General features: G+C 48.9%; 1 protein-coding gene across 2 annotated transcripts in view; it reads right to left on the minus strand.

The window, feature by feature from the left end:
• MFAP3L (microfibrillar associated protein 3 like) overlaps positions 589 to 15,308 on the minus strand; it is a 47,454-nt gene continuing 32,734 nt past the window's right edge. For both annotated transcript variants that reach the window (XM_018051813.1, XM_018051812.1), the window contains exon 3: positions 589 to 6,813. In XM_018051813.1, coding sequence (XP_017907302.1) covers positions 5,900 to 6,813 — 914 coding nt within the window. In that variant the 3' untranslated portion in view covers positions 589 to 5,899. The remainder of the gene's footprint in view (positions 6,814 to 15,308) is intronic.

A 15,308-nucleotide genomic window follows, 5' to 3' on the forward strand; every position in this document is an offset into this window, starting at 1 on the left:
TGCTGGGCAAGACTGAGGGCAAGAAAAGAAGCTGGTGAGAGAGGATGAAATGGTTGGATGGCATCACCGAGCCAATGGACATCAATTTGAGCAAAATCTGGGAGATAGTGAAGGACAAGGACACCTGGTGTGCTGCAGTCCATGGGGTCACAGAGTCGGACACCACTTAGCGGCTGAACAACAATCTCAGCTGATCTGAGAGGAGCCCAGCTCTGAGAACCCTCAGCGGGCACATTCAGAGCAATCTGGCCTGGACTGGGTGCTGCCTCAGGTTTCTCGGCGAGGTCTGCAACTAACACCTTCTCTTGGGTGAGTTTCCTGGTCTTTGTGGACCTTCTGCAATAAGCTTGATGTTACCTGTTAAAATTCCTTCTTGATATAAATACATGGCCATCAAGTTCGTTAGGACAGAGTTAAGATTTTTGACTTTGGATCAAGTTTGTAGATTCACATAAAAATTACTTCCTTTACCCCCTTTCCCCTAAGATATGCCACAGATACAAAAGGTAGGGACGTGCACCGCCCACATACTTCCTACAAAAGTAAAGAGTACACCAGGCTACATGCACACAGCCTCGAGCAGGGAAGTGACACGCTCTGCACACCTGTGCAAATCCTTTATTAAAGCAACAACCAAAGTACAGGATGGCTCACTTTTTTTTTTTTTTTGCTGCTATATCAACTTAAATATAATCATTTGCTTATACATTTAAATCATTTTTAAAAAGGTGAACATTTATAGCTCACAAATCAACAGAGTGACATTTCCACCCAGATACATTTTTCCATCTTATTTCCCAGTTTTAACAATGGACATTCAGAACCAGAGGGATAGCACATCAAATGTAAGTGGCAGCACCTTCTGTGAGCAGCGCCAGGGTGTCTGAGAGATACACTGAAGGTTTACATTCTTCATGAAATAAAAACAATTTATGCAGGAACATTCTTAGACCTATTTGCTTTATTTTTACATTCTCTATGAGCTTTAAGTTCGGTGGTGGCATTCTGAGCATTAGACCTCTTACAAATGACATCTCTAAAAAAGTCTTAATTATATTTTCTTGTATAACAGACACTCAGTCTTTCAGGAAGCAAAATAAGCAATTCTATTTTATTTGATTTTTCACCCCACCACTGATTTAATCCAGATCTTGTTAATCACTGTAGAAACCCTATAAGTCATTAGGAAGATGAACTTTGTTATCTATTAGAGGATTTTACAATGAATGCTGCTGCTGCTGCTGCTGCTGCTGCTAAGTCGCTTCAGTTGTGTCCGACTCTGTGCGACTCAATAGACAGCAGCCCACCAGGCTCCCCCGTCCCTGGGATTCTCCAGGCCAAAAACACTGGAGTGGGTTGCCACTTCCTTCTCCAATGCATGAAAGTGAAAAGTGAAACTGAAGTCAATAAATAGGTGAATGTAAAAATGACTAATACCTTGAAGATGGTGGTGGTTTTGTTGCTAAGTTGTATCCAACTCTTTGCCCCTGTAGCCTGCCAGGCTCCTCTGTCCATGGGATTCTCCAGGTAAGAATACTGGAGTGGGTTGCCATTCCCTTCTCCAGGGGATCTTTCCTACCCAGGGATCAAACTTGCCTTTCCTGCATTGCAGGTGGATTCTTTACTGCTGAGCCACTAGAGACACCCAACCTTGGAATCAACAGAGATCAAAATATGTGGGTGACTATACAATGAGCTTTGGTGGCTATTTAAAGAGTACCAATGAATTAGTCTAAAAAGCCAGAACAGAAACAGGGATTATGATGTAAAGAGAATGCAAAAAGGGTGTGTGAAGATGAATACTGGGTAGTCACTGAACTGTGCTGAGTATAAAACAGAGTATCTGAAAGATAAGCGAAATGCTCTGTTTTCTCACCCAAAGAAACACTGAGCTGAAACCCCTGTTCACAGAACCACTGGGGCTATGAGGAGTTTTAGCACTGGTGAAAAAGTGAAAGCGGTAGCCACACAGTTGTGTCTGACTCTTTGTGACTCCATGGACTGAACCCTGCTAGGCTCCTCTGTCCGTGGGATTCTCCAGGCAAGAATATTGGAGTGGGTTGCCATTTCCTTCTCCAGGGGATCTTCCCCATCCAGGGAATGAACCCAGGTCTCCCGTGTTGCAGGCAGATTTTTTACTGTATGAGACACCAGGGAAGCCCTGGTATAAGACTGAAATTTACCCTGCACATACAGGTGGGCTGGTTTGCCTTTCTGAAACAGCTCCTCAGCCAGCAGGGATTGGGGTCTCTAGGGCTGAGCTGGTTTATGTTGGTGGCACTACATTTAGAGGCTATCTATTCAAAACAGGCCAACATTCTTTCTGCCTTACGTTTTCTTCATAGGCTAAAGAGCTGAACAGATTCGAGGTTACCAATAAATAACAATCCACGTATTATATTTGAAATGTTATCAGTCCAGTGAATAAGCTACACAGCCATCGTTCAAGCCCAGTCTCCACCAAACTGCTTTATCACATCTGCCCTTCAAAGGGAGTCTGAACAACACAGATGTCTACAGTTAAAAATGAAACACACAATAAAGAAGCGAAGGATTCCAGACTCCACTGTGTGGGAGGTCAGGACTTTTGGCCTTGGCTTTGGGGAAAAAAACAGAAACGCCCATCAGCAGTCATTCTGGGTGTAACGGCAGTACAATAATGCTCAGGACGAGCGAGGACATTCAGGTGTTTCCAGAGCGATTTCTATACGTTACAGATGTCACATTTGGTTCCTAGAGATTTAGTCAAGTATTAGTATCTCTTTTTGTCAAGTATGATATACAAAAAGATGAGAATAGTAGATGTGCCCTAAAGATATGAAAATATATATAAAACAAAACCATTATAAATTACATAGATTTGCAATATAAAATTGTTTTTCCCCCATTTAGAATAAATATCATCCAAGTTTACAGGTCATTGCAGTGAATTAAATATGCACACATATCTGAATCATTTTCGGAACTTCAAGGAAAAAAAATTGTTATAGATATGACCAGATGACTCGGAAACCAGAAACTGCTTGCTTTTGAGAAGAATGACCTAAGACCCAAGGGACATGGCTTGGGATTCAGTGTTAAGCTGCAAAACTGCCCCAAAGAGCCATATGTAGCCATACTTCTATCAATTTCTATGAAGCTGAACATTTATCTTTGAAAAACCAGGCGAAAGTCATGACACTGTCTCTGTCCCCTATTCTAGTGGGAGAGCGTTTCTATTTCATAAAGAAGCTATAGCATCAACAGGGAGAGACAGAGACATCTTTGTAGTAAGCCAGCCTCATCTCTGGTTGGCTACTAATATTATTCTATCAAGAGCTTTCTGATGCCTTAAAGGGGAACATGTTAAAAATCTATATAGTCTCCCCAGTCTAAAGAAGCTAAAACCAACATGAAAACATTCTTTGGTCACTCAGTTCTGCTCCTGCTTTTAAAAAAGTTTGCCTGTGTTTAACTATCTGTATCCAACATCCAGGTGGGAGATGCCTGCTCCTGTCATTTCCACGTGGAAACCTGTATGTGGGTTTCGCTGGAGGGAGAAGGGAACGGAATGGGAAAAAGTTCATTTGGGGACCCCTTATTGTGGCTTTGGGTGCACAGATCCATGGTAAGGATCCACTGACCTCCACAAGTGGAAAAATGTTTACATTCTAAGACGAGGTGATGAAACTTCTCCGCAGGCCAAATACAGAAAACCTTTCTCCAGGGAGCCCATGCGGGGGTCAAGGTTTCTCTGGACTGTTCACTTCTCATGTTTTATGTGACCACCCAAAACACTCCAAACTGATGGGAATGGGTCATCTGAGGCCAAGAGGAATCTGACCCAACTGTGTGTCCAGTCAGACCACCTTTCACATCAGTTATCTCTACACAGAGAAACCACTGAAGCCAAGCCCTCTGTCCTCAGCTCCAGACCCAGATGAATTTTCTGAAGAAGTTGGCAGCAAAAGCATCTAATAACATCACGGGCCCATTTCTGCTCCCAAGACTCCTTGTCTTGTGTAAGGGGGGGCATCATGGGAGATGACAAACTTTGCACAAAACTCTAAATGTCAGAACCAGGTGGGATCTGGGGACCCAAGTACCACCTCCGTGTTTGGCAGATGAGAAAGATTCAACCCAGGGACGTGGTGAAGGCTCACTCACGCAGACAGTCAGGACGTGAGGACTAAGCCTTGGGTCTCTTCACCAACCGTGCAGCCCAAGGGACCTTTGTGGACCCATGACGTGGCTGTGACACTCATGACGACCTCAAGGTTATGGCACTCCTGCTCGTAAATGGCAAGGAAATTGTACCTCTTCTTTTCATGGTTACATCTACACTGCGGACGTTGCTCTAATGCTTTTGGGGGCGGAAGATCCACAACTGTCTTAAAAAGCTCTGAGTTTTGTAAGCTGGTTCCTTGAATTTGCAACAGTACTGATTTTCAGCGTAAAAAGTGTTAGAGGAACCAGCGAGGACAGTGCAACCCTGCAAGCGATTGTGGAGAAGGGCAGGGTGATGATGCTGGCTGGCTTATGTGGGCAAGGAAAGCACTGAGACGGGGCCAGGGAGTGCGTGGGGTGCCCCCCCACCGGCACAAAGCCCACAGTGGTTACCAGCACAGGCCAATGAGGGGTGGGCCTGAGGCAACGAGCTTCGGCTTCTAAGAACATCACTCTGGCCTCACATAGAGCCGCCTTCTAGTGGGGCTGAAAATGAATTCAAGAATGCTGGCATGATGATGCCGTTATCCTAACCCGTCTCTGCCCCCTTCAAGGATGGACAAGTCAGCCATGCAATTAACAGGAGTGGGCCTGGTGGGGCGACCCCCACGACCCTCATGCTTGCTGCCCTAACACAAGCACTGGGGTCCCCTGACGTCCATGGTCCATGGCAGCCATGGCGGGAGCCCCCCGCTCCCCCCCTAAACAGATTCCTCAGGCACCTCTGTCTCCGCAGGTGACATGCCTTCCAGATGAAGCAGCAGCTGGCTTGGAGGGGGACACTGCTTAGACATAAGAACAGGGCTTTCCACGGGCAGTCTGGGCAGATTCAAGTTCATGGTCTCCCTCCAACCTCAGCTGAGCTCACCCAAAGGCTCTCAGAATGGGACGGGTAAACCTATTTTTATTTGGCTATTAAAGTGCTATTCCTGGGCAAGGTTTTTTTTTTTTTTTTCTTCTCTCAGTTTCACAACAGCAGCTTCACTGGAAATGAAGACACAAAAAAAGCAACCGATGGAGACAGGCCTGGGAAACGACAAACATCAGGAGGCTGGTAGCTAGCTGCTTTGGAATGTTAAGATGACTCGTGGGAATCGGCCCTGACACCAAAGCCTGCGAGGTAAAAGTCTGGGGTGTGCGGGGGAGGGGGGAGAACAAGGACAGAGTGGTCAGGGGAGCAGACCCGCAGGAACAGTCAGCATTCAAGTCACAACGCCTGGGTTATAAAGCGACAGTGATGGGGCAAAACTGAGAAGAAAGTGCAACAGAGCCGCAGAGGGATGGACTACAGCTGCTCCCTTGGCAGACCCCTTTTTCAACAGAAGAGCAGCGCCCTGTGCCCCGGACAGGGCTGTGAACTCAGAGTCTCTGACAGTCAGTGTTCTCTGCCAAAGGGGCAGCAGCGGTTAAGGTTATCTGGCGGAGAAGAGCCTCTGAGGTTCGTGTCACGTGGACAGACACCCGCCCAAGGTCACCACCCCCGCTCCCCAGATGGTGCTCGCATCCCCCTTGGCTGGGGGTCGACCGGGGCGTGCGTGCAGGGGCCTGACTCGTACATGCGTGCGGGGGCCAGACTCCTACCTACGACCGGCGTCTCCGGTAAGGCTTAGCGGCGAGGGCGGCCTGCATCTGTCCCGAGGGGTGGCCCTGAATCTCGGGGTGTGCATAGCTTTGGGGTGGGGGGGTTACACTGTTAGACATGGCTTTCATAGACGACATGGGTGCTCCCGTCCCGCGGCCTGGCTGGCTCCGTGGCCTCCAGCAGACCAGGCGGCAGGACGCGGTCTGGCACCTCGACGGGCGTTGGTTCCTCGGAGGTCAGCGCCGCCGACGTGACCTCGGTGGAGGGCGCCGCGGACTCCGGGGAGCGCTCGGCCGATGGCTCGGTGTCCTCCTCCTCGTCTCCGGCCTCCAGGGACCCGGCGGCCTGGTCGTCCGAGGGCTCCCGGCGGGCTGGGGGGTGCACAGACACCTCGATTGCGATCTGCTGGGGCTGCTCGTGCAGCGACGAGGCATCAGAGTCAGCGTCGGGGATGGTGTAGACCTCGTCCCCGTCGACGGCTGTGGCCTCCTGGCCCTCGGGCGTGTGGCGCACGAAGTTCTGGTGGCCATGCTCATCCAGGCCCACCACCTCCATGAGCTCCTCCACGATGGTCCTGCAGTTCATGATGAGCGGGGGCAGCGGCACACTGCGTGCCAGCTCCTCGATGTAGCGGGCAAACTCCATGGTCTTGAACTGCGTGACCTTGGCCAGCTCCAGCGTCTTGGCTGACGTGATGATCGGGATGCGCTTAGCGATCTCGAAGGCCTTCTGCAGCTTCTCAGCGCCCTCCGTGCGGAAGAACTCGTTGATGGCCTTCTCGGTCTTCTTCAGGTGGCTGCTCATCATGCAGAGGCGGGTGACATTGAGCACCAGCACCACGGCAAAGGCCACCAGGCACACCACCATGTAGTACACGCCCATGTCGCCCGACGTGAAGACCACCCGCAGCGTCACCGTGTTGTTCACGGTGCCGTGCACGTTGGAGGCCACGCACGTGTATCTCCCTCGGTCGGAGAAGGACACCTTGGTGATGTTCAGGAGGCCGCCATGCATCTGCCACTTTCCTGCGGGAGAAGGAGGACAGGGTCAGCCAGGCCCTCTGCTCCCCACAGTGACCGGTCCACGTGGCACTGTGTGCGCCTCACACCACTCCGGAGGCTGGCGGTGAACAGAGAACACCCCCCTCCACCACTGACGGCGTGCACGGTGAGGTCTGAGCACACCTCCCACCACCAGATCTGCTGCTGCTGCTGACGGGGACAGTGAATGCTGACCTCGATAGACGGGGAGAGGAAGAGCCCACTTAATCCACAGACTCAGGAAAGAGTCATGAGCACCAGCCCATTTTATAGGATGGAGAAACTGAGGGAGGGGCCCTCTAACACCCTCTCAAGGGCACCAGTTAGGAATCAGTTGGGCTAGATGCGAGTTCAAGCCCAACACATTGGACTCTGAACACCAAATCATACTGTGCAATTCCACACTCTAGAGAAAAATTAGAAACACAGACAGTCTGGAAAAGCACTGTGCTATTATTACTAGGGAATTCCTTAATGTGGCATCTGATTTTCTCACCTGCCTGTGAGCAAGGCACCGCAGGCACTGCAGAATATACGTTCACTGGAAAGTTCTTGTTTATAAAGTATAAAGAATATAAAGTACTTTGGGATCAACCTGAGAACTAGAGTGAAAGCGTTAGTCACTCAGTCCTGTCCACCTCTTTGTGACCCCGTGGACTGTAGCCTCCCAGGCTCCTCTGTCCATGAAATTCTCCAGGCAAGAATACTGCTTGCCATGCCTTCCTTCAGGGGATCTTCCCAACCCAGGGATTGAACCCAGGTCTCCTGAACTGCAGGCAGACTCTTTACTATCTGAGCCACCAGGGAAGTAAAGCAGTTAAATTATAATTGTTTACCTGGGTTTCTCATATTTGAGATTGAAGTTATCCTCAGTTGATGGAAACATGACTTATCATTCATTCAGACTCTACAATGAGCTACATCAGTTACATTGTGGAGATTCAGAAGCTGGGTGTGAATAAGTATCAATTTGGTTTGGCTTTGCAAATAAACAACAGACCCATCAGGTTGAATGGAGAAGGAAATGGCAACCCACTCCAGTATTCCTGCCTGGAACATCCCATGGAGAGAGGAGCCCGGTAGGTTACAGTCCATGGGGTTGCAGAGTCAGGCACGACTGAGCAACTGAACAACAAATCAGGTTGAAAGCAGGCCTCACCCCATGGAGAACATTGAAACAGAGACGAACTCTTCCCTGTCTGGCCCGGAAAGGATCCAGCACTGCCCTGGGAATCAGGTTCTTAATCTGAATTAATCTTTGCTAGGAGAAGGCAATGGCACCCCACTCCAGTACTCTTGCCTGGAGAACCCCATGGACAGAGGAGCCAGGTAGGCTGCAGTCCATGGGGTCACGAAGAGTCGGACACGACTGAGCGACTTCACTTTCACTTTTCACTTTCATGCACTGGAGAAGGAAATGGCAACCCACTCTGGTGTTCTTGCCTGGAGAATCCCAGGGATGGGGGAGCCTGGTGGGCTGCCGTCTATGGGGTTGCCCGGGGTTGGACACGACTGAAGTGACTTAGCCGCAGCAGCAGCAGGGGTTCATCCTTAATTTGCCTGTGTACCCGCCGGTCAAAAGACCCGACCCCAGAGCCCCGGGAAACATGACCCTAGGTCTGCCTTTCAGGTTTTGGGTCTGAGCCTTCTGCAGCCCATGCCATCTCCCCAAGATGGGCCCTCAGAGACACAAGGCTGGGCCTGGCCCTGGGGGAGTTCTGAGAGCTGGCGGATATTTCCGTGAAAGCACTCATGTCCCCAAGTGAGCCAGAGAAGCTCTCCTGAGAGATGGGGTAACTTAACTATAGTTTCCTTCCAAGTGTCTTATCACATTGCATTTTTGTTTGTTTCATCCCCCTCTGGCATAAACTTAAGCCTAATGAGAAGTCTGATATTTCCCCAAAGCAACTAGAAACTGTTTAAAAAAAAAAAAAAATCTGTGAGCATTAAAGTGATGAGGGTCCCCAGGGAGTGTGAGACAGGAGACAGCCTGCATCACTCCAGGTCCTCTGCCTCAGGGACTGTCCTCAGGGAAGCTGGCTGGAGCCGTGGGGGCCTGCAGCCCCCCCACCCCTCGTCGGCCTGGGGAACCTGGCGGGAAGCCTGCCATAGAAGGCGCTGTCACATTTTCTGGAGCAACATCTGTGGAGAGGGGCTCTTGGCGTCCCTGAGTACCCGGCTTCTAACAACTTGGCCAGTGTCCTCTCTCTGAGAGGAGAAGATGCAGGAAATCTGGTGGATTTCAGTCTCCTGTGAGCATGCGTGGACAGACCAACCTGTACCCCCTCTGTGAAGCCTCCCCTTGTCCACACGGGCAGGGGCCAGCCTCCTACCCTGTCTGTTCGCTCCTTGAATATCAGGCTTCAGATGTGATACAGCAGATTTATCCAAATATAAAATCATCTGAGCAAGGGAAACGATCAACTTGATCTTCCTGACCCAGGGATCAAACCCACATCTCCTGTGCCCGCTGCACTGGCAGGTGGATTCTTTGCCGACTGCACCGCCTGGAAGCGCACCAGACCACAGCAGGCACAGAGAGAGAGCATGTCTCGTTGCTGAAGGTTTATGACAGACAGGGAAGGTGCTGAGCGCCAGAGAACTGCAGAATCTATCTGTGGGAACTTCTCACACTGACCGTTCTCACTTCGGTAGGAAATACAGCAGCAGGACAGGAGAAGGTGAGGTTATTTGCATGGGGAACACTTGGGATCAGTCTGTTCACCTCCTACCCTTTCATCCCCACTCCCTCTGTGGAGGAATTATCTACGAGTTCAAGGTCAGAGAAGGAGGAACCTGGGTGTAGAAGAGGAGGAGCAGAAGAGAGTGTTGGAGTCAGGAGGCAGGCGCCTGACGGGAACATAAATGGCTTTCTCGAAATATCTCAGCTATGCTTTTAGAGATGGCTGTATTCTGTCATAGAAAAGTGAAACACAGAAATGCATACTAGTTACAAGACACCAACACTTTATTGACTATTCAAAGCGTTTCTGAACTTGGATTTTATAGTTATCTTCAGGGATGTGTTCAACTGTCTAGTTCAGTTCAGCTCAGTCGCTTAGTCATGTCCGACTCTTTGCGACCCCACGGATAGCAACACACCAGGCTTCCCTGTCCATCACCAACTCCCGGAGCTTACTCAAATTCATGTCCATTGAGTCGGTGATGCCACCCAGCCATCTCGTCCTCTGTCGTCCCCTTTTCCTCCCACCTTCAATCTTTCTCAGCATCAGGGTCTTTTCTAATGAGTCAGTTCTTCTTTTCAGGGGGCCAAAGTATTTTGGAGTTTCAGCTTCAGCATCAGTCCTTCCAATGAACACTCAGGACTTTAGGATAGACTTGTTGGATCTCCTTGCAGTCCAAAGGGACTCTCAAGAGTCTTCTCTAACACCACAGTTCAAAAGCATCAAGTCTTCGGTGCTCAGCTTTCTTTATAGTCCAACTCTTACATCCATACATGACCGCTGGAAAAACCACAGGTTTGCCTGGAAACTGTCCACAGACATGTATTTATCTGGCTTGGGCCCAACCGATTCAATGCAGATACAGACTCAAACACGTCAGAAGTTCCTAGTCACAGGTCAAAACAGGCCCCGTCTGCAGTAAACACAATTAGGTGACACTTGTGGTTCGTTTGGGGGAAACTAGTGGGATAGTCAGTGCATAAATTATTAGTTTTGTGTATATTCTGCTTCTTAGCCCAGAACAATGGGTCCTTAGACTAACACCTATTGTAGACTTTATCCAATAATGAACCTTGTTTATTCTTGAAGGCTGAAGCCTCACTGTGTGATAAAGTTGACCTCTTTAGAAGGACAGCTGTCTTTTTTATCTTGTTCATGCATTCTGTCAACAAGCCTTAGTTTACACATTGTCTGTCACCAGGCTCCCTGACAGAGAATGCAGATGCAAGGATGAATCAGACACGACCCCTGGCTGCAGAGACCAGTCATATGGAGAGAGGGACGCAGACTCCCTGCCAAACCGGGGTGCGTGGCACGTGCCCTGAGTGGATGCTGCTGGACGGGAGGGTGCGGTCCTGGGTGGGGCTGGGGCTGCGGGGAGAGGAACAGGAGGAGAAAGCCCTCCAAGGCCAGAGGGGATGATGGGACATGTGAGAAAAGGAGGGGAGCCCATTGCTGCAGGGGCAGAGAACTGCGGGCAGAGGCCTGGCCGCCCCACCTCTTCCCTGGCTCTGAGCCCTGGTTCAATCAGCAGAGAAGACCTCGCGGTCCAGATGCAGATGGCGGCACATGGGGGGGTTTTAAATTAAGGGAGATGTCATTTCAGATCAGGAGGCAAACAACAGTGGGACAACTGATGGCTTGTTCAAAAAAAAAATAAAGTTAAACTCCTAGTTTAGTGACACATGAAAATAAATCCCAAGTACTCTGAAGATCCAAATGTAAAACATAACAAGAAGAAGACATGAAAATATTTCCATGGCCTTGGGACAGGTAAGCCTTTTTCAGCATTTCAAGAATCCCAGAAACTGCCAAGAGACAACCCTGATGGATCCGACTTCTCCCCAGTTAAAAGTTCCACGCTATGATATATGTTATACTAAAGTCATAAGCAAATGATCAAGCAGGGGAAACTTCTAGAATATCTGACAATTGCTTAGTAACTAGAGACCATGAAGAACTCCGAGTGTGTGTGCTCAGCTGCCTCAGTCGGGTCTGACCCTTTGTGACCCCATGGATTGCAGACCATCAGGCTCCTTCAGGCTCCTCTGGCCATGGGATTCTCCAAGCAAGAACACTGGAGTGGGTAGTCAGTCCCTCCTCCAGGGGATCTTCCCAACCCGGGGATCCAACAAATCTCCTGTGCCTCCTGCACTGGAGGTGAGTTCGTTACCACTGAACCACCTGGGAAGCCCGAAGAATGCCTAAAAATCAAGGCAACAACCCAGAAGGAAAAAAAAAAAAAAAAAGAGGTGGGGGGAAAGGACTTGGATGAATAAGTCACCAAAAAATGGAACGCAGGTAGCGCCTAAGTACACAAAATCACATGTGGTTAAATCATAGCAAAATTTAAAGAAGTTCGAGTAACTTTTAAAACAGGTAACTTTTCCACCTTGCAGGGGGCGGCGAGTCACGGGAGGATGAGAAAGACACACTGCCCACAGATGGGGCTGCCGTGGGGACGCTGCTGCAAGGCTGGTTTCTGGAATCTACCAAAGTTCAAGATGAATGTATCTGTTACCCACTTCTAGGATTCTTGAAATGCTTCAAATCAGGCAGGCCTAGATCTGATCAGGAAAATATTACTGAATGTAAGAAAATCAAGGGCATGGAAACATCTTTTTAGCATCTGTCTCCTTGGGGACACAGTTTTGGAAACTTCCTCCCAGCTGACACCCTCTGGGCAAAGCCGACATCTGGGTCCCAGGCCGGGAAAGTGGCTGACTTTGTATCGCTAGTCACCTTGGGGCCTGGGCACACAGAGGGCGAGTCACTCAGGGTGGCACAAGCTCACATCCACAGAACTGGGTCAGGGGACCAGTCCAGCAACTAGAGAAGCAGGTCAAAAGCAACGTGCGGTGACAGCTAAAACCCAAGAAATGCCACAGTACATGGGATACCATGATTCGACAAGACAGGTCAGGAATAATACCCATGCCAGCACCTTCCAGTCAAATGACCGCTGGACAGAACCAGAGTACCAACCTCTCCCGGAAGGGAAGCAGCTTGAGAAAGGTGACAGTACAGCCATGGAGATGCTGCAAGCACAGTTCTCCTCCAAACCCATGTCTGCCAGAACCCCCATCTGTCCAGCCATCCTGAGGACCACTCAGCATCAAAAATTATCATGCCCAGGAAAGCATTCAGTTCAGCAGCTCAGTTGTGTCCGACTCTTTGCAACCCCATGGACTGCAGCACACCAGGCCTCCCTGTCCATCACAAACTCCTGGAGCTTACTCAAACTCATGTCCATTGAGTTGGTGACGCTATCCAACCATCTCATCCTCTGTTGTCCCCTTCTCCTCCTGCCTTCAATCTTTCCCAGCATCAGGGTCTTTTCTAATGAGTTAGTTCTTCACATGAAGTGGCCAAAGTATTGGAGTTTCAGCTTCAGCATCAGTCCTTCATATAACACCCAGGACTGATCTCCTTTGGGATGGACTGGTTGGATCTCCTTGCAGTCTAAGAGACTCTAAAGAGTCTTCTCCAACACCACAGTTCACAAGCATCAATTCTTCGGCACTCAGCTGTCTTTATAGTCCAACTCTCACATCCATACATGACTACTGGAAAAACCATAGCCTTGACTAGACGGTTGTTGGCAAAGTAATGTCTCTGCTTTTTAATATGCTGTCTGGGTTGGTCATAACTTTTCTTCCAAGGAGTAAGCGTCTTTTAATTTCATGGCTGCAGTCACCATCTGCAGTGATTTTGGAGCCCCGTCCAAAAATAAAGTTTGCCACTGCTTCCCCATCTATTTGCCATGAAGTGATAGGACCGGATGCCATGATCTTAGTTTTCTGAATGTTGAGTTTTAAGCCAATTTTTTCGCTCTCCTCTTTCACTTTCATCAAGAGCTCTTTAGCTCCTCTTCGCTTTCTGCCATGAGGGTGGCGTCATCCGCATATCTGAGGTTATTGATATTTCTCCCGGCAATCTTGATTCCAGCTTGTGCTTCCTCCAGCCCAGCGTTTCGCATGATGTGCTCTGTGTATCAGTTAAATAAGCAGGGCGACAGTATACAGCCTTGACGTATACTGACATGAAAAGCATACACACTAGCAAGTGTAAAACAGAGAGCCAGTGGAAATTGGCTGTTTTGACTCTGGTCACTCAAAGCAGGGCTCTGCAACATCCTACAGGGGTGGGAAAGGGAGAGGAGGGAGGGAGGTTCAAGAGGGAGGGGACAGATGTACACCTATGGTTAATTCATGTTGATGCACAGCAGAAATCAAGCAATACTGTAAAGCAATTATCTTTCAGTGAAAAATAAATTAAAAAAATTAACATCATGACCAAATACAAAGCTCTTAGAAGTTCCCTTAAATTATTTCTTAGAAGGAAAGGATTTCTCTTTTTCCTTGGAGAGGTCTTTCTGTGAAAGGGTAAACCACTAATGTATGGTTCATCTACTCATGGATAGGAGTAGATGTGGTTTAGTCCTTAGCTCAGTTCAGGTCAGTCCAGTCCAGTCACTCGGTCATGTCTGACTCTTTGCGACCCCATGAACTGCAGCACGCCAGGCCTCCCTGTCCATCACCAACTCTCGGAGTTTACTCAAACTCATATCCATCAAGTCAGTGATGCCATCCAGCCATCTCATCCTCTGTCGTCCCCTTCTCCTCTTGCCCCCAATCCCTCCCAGCATCAGAGTCTTTTCCAATGAGTTGACTCTTCGCATGAGGTGGCCAAAGTACTGGAGTTTCAGCTTCAGCATCAGTCCTTCCAATGAATACCCAGGGCAGATCTCCTTCAGAATGGACTGGTTGGATCTCCTTGCAGTCCAAGGGACTCTCAAGAGTCTTCTCCAAGACCACAGTTCAAAAGCATCAATTCTTCGGTGCTCAGCTTTCTTCATAGTCCAACTCTCACATCCATACATGACCACAGGAAAAACCATAGCCTTGACTAGACGGACCTTAGTCGGCAAAGTAACGTCTCTGCTTTTGAATATGTTATTTAGGTTGGTCATAACTTTCCTTCCAAGGAGTAAGCGTCTTTTAATTTCATGGCTGCAGTCACCATCTGCAGTGATTTTGGAGCCCCCCTAAAATAAAGTCTGACACTGCTTCCACTGTTTCCCCATCTATTTCCCATGAAGTGATGGGACTAGATGCCATGATCTTCGTTTTCTGAATGTTGAGCTTTAAGCCAACTTTTTCACTCTCCTCTTTCACTTTAATCAAGAGGCTTTTTAGTTCCTCTTCACTTTCTGCCATAAGGGTGGTGTCATCTGCATATCTGAGGTTTTTGATATTTCTCCCGGCAATCTTGATTCCAGCTTGTGTTTCTTCCAGCCCAGTGTTTCTCATGATGTACTCTGCATATCAGGTCCATCTCTTTAGTGACTCCATGGACTATAGCCCGCCAGGCTCCTCTGTCCATGGGATTCTCCAGGCAAGAATACTGGAGTGGGTTGCCATTTCCTGCTCCAGGGGACCTTCCTGACCTGGGAACTGAACCTACATCACCCGCGTCTCCTGCACTGCAGGTAGATTTTTACCACTGAGCCACTGGGGAAACCCTGATAGGTGGTACGAGAAGATTAAGTCTCTGCTCACAACCTCATTTAGACATGGGGGATCTGTCCCAATAAGGTTATTTTCATGAAATCAACTGAGACTTTCCAGGAGGTGAGGGTCCTGATAACGTTTACACAGAGAGAAAGGAAGTGCAAACAGTCAGTCGAATGACGCCACAGAGTCCACACTTATCTGTAAGTGTGGGGCCTGTTCTCTAGTTTGTGAAATAGAGGAGACTCAGGGAAGGCATCCAGCCTTCTACAAAACAGAACTG

Source organism: Capra hircus, chromosome 8, assembly GCF_001704415.2.
Source record: "Capra hircus breed San Clemente chromosome 8, ASM170441v1, whole genome shotgun sequence".
NCBI classification, from domain to species: Eukaryota; Metazoa; Chordata; class Mammalia; order Artiodactyla; family Bovidae; genus Capra; species Capra hircus.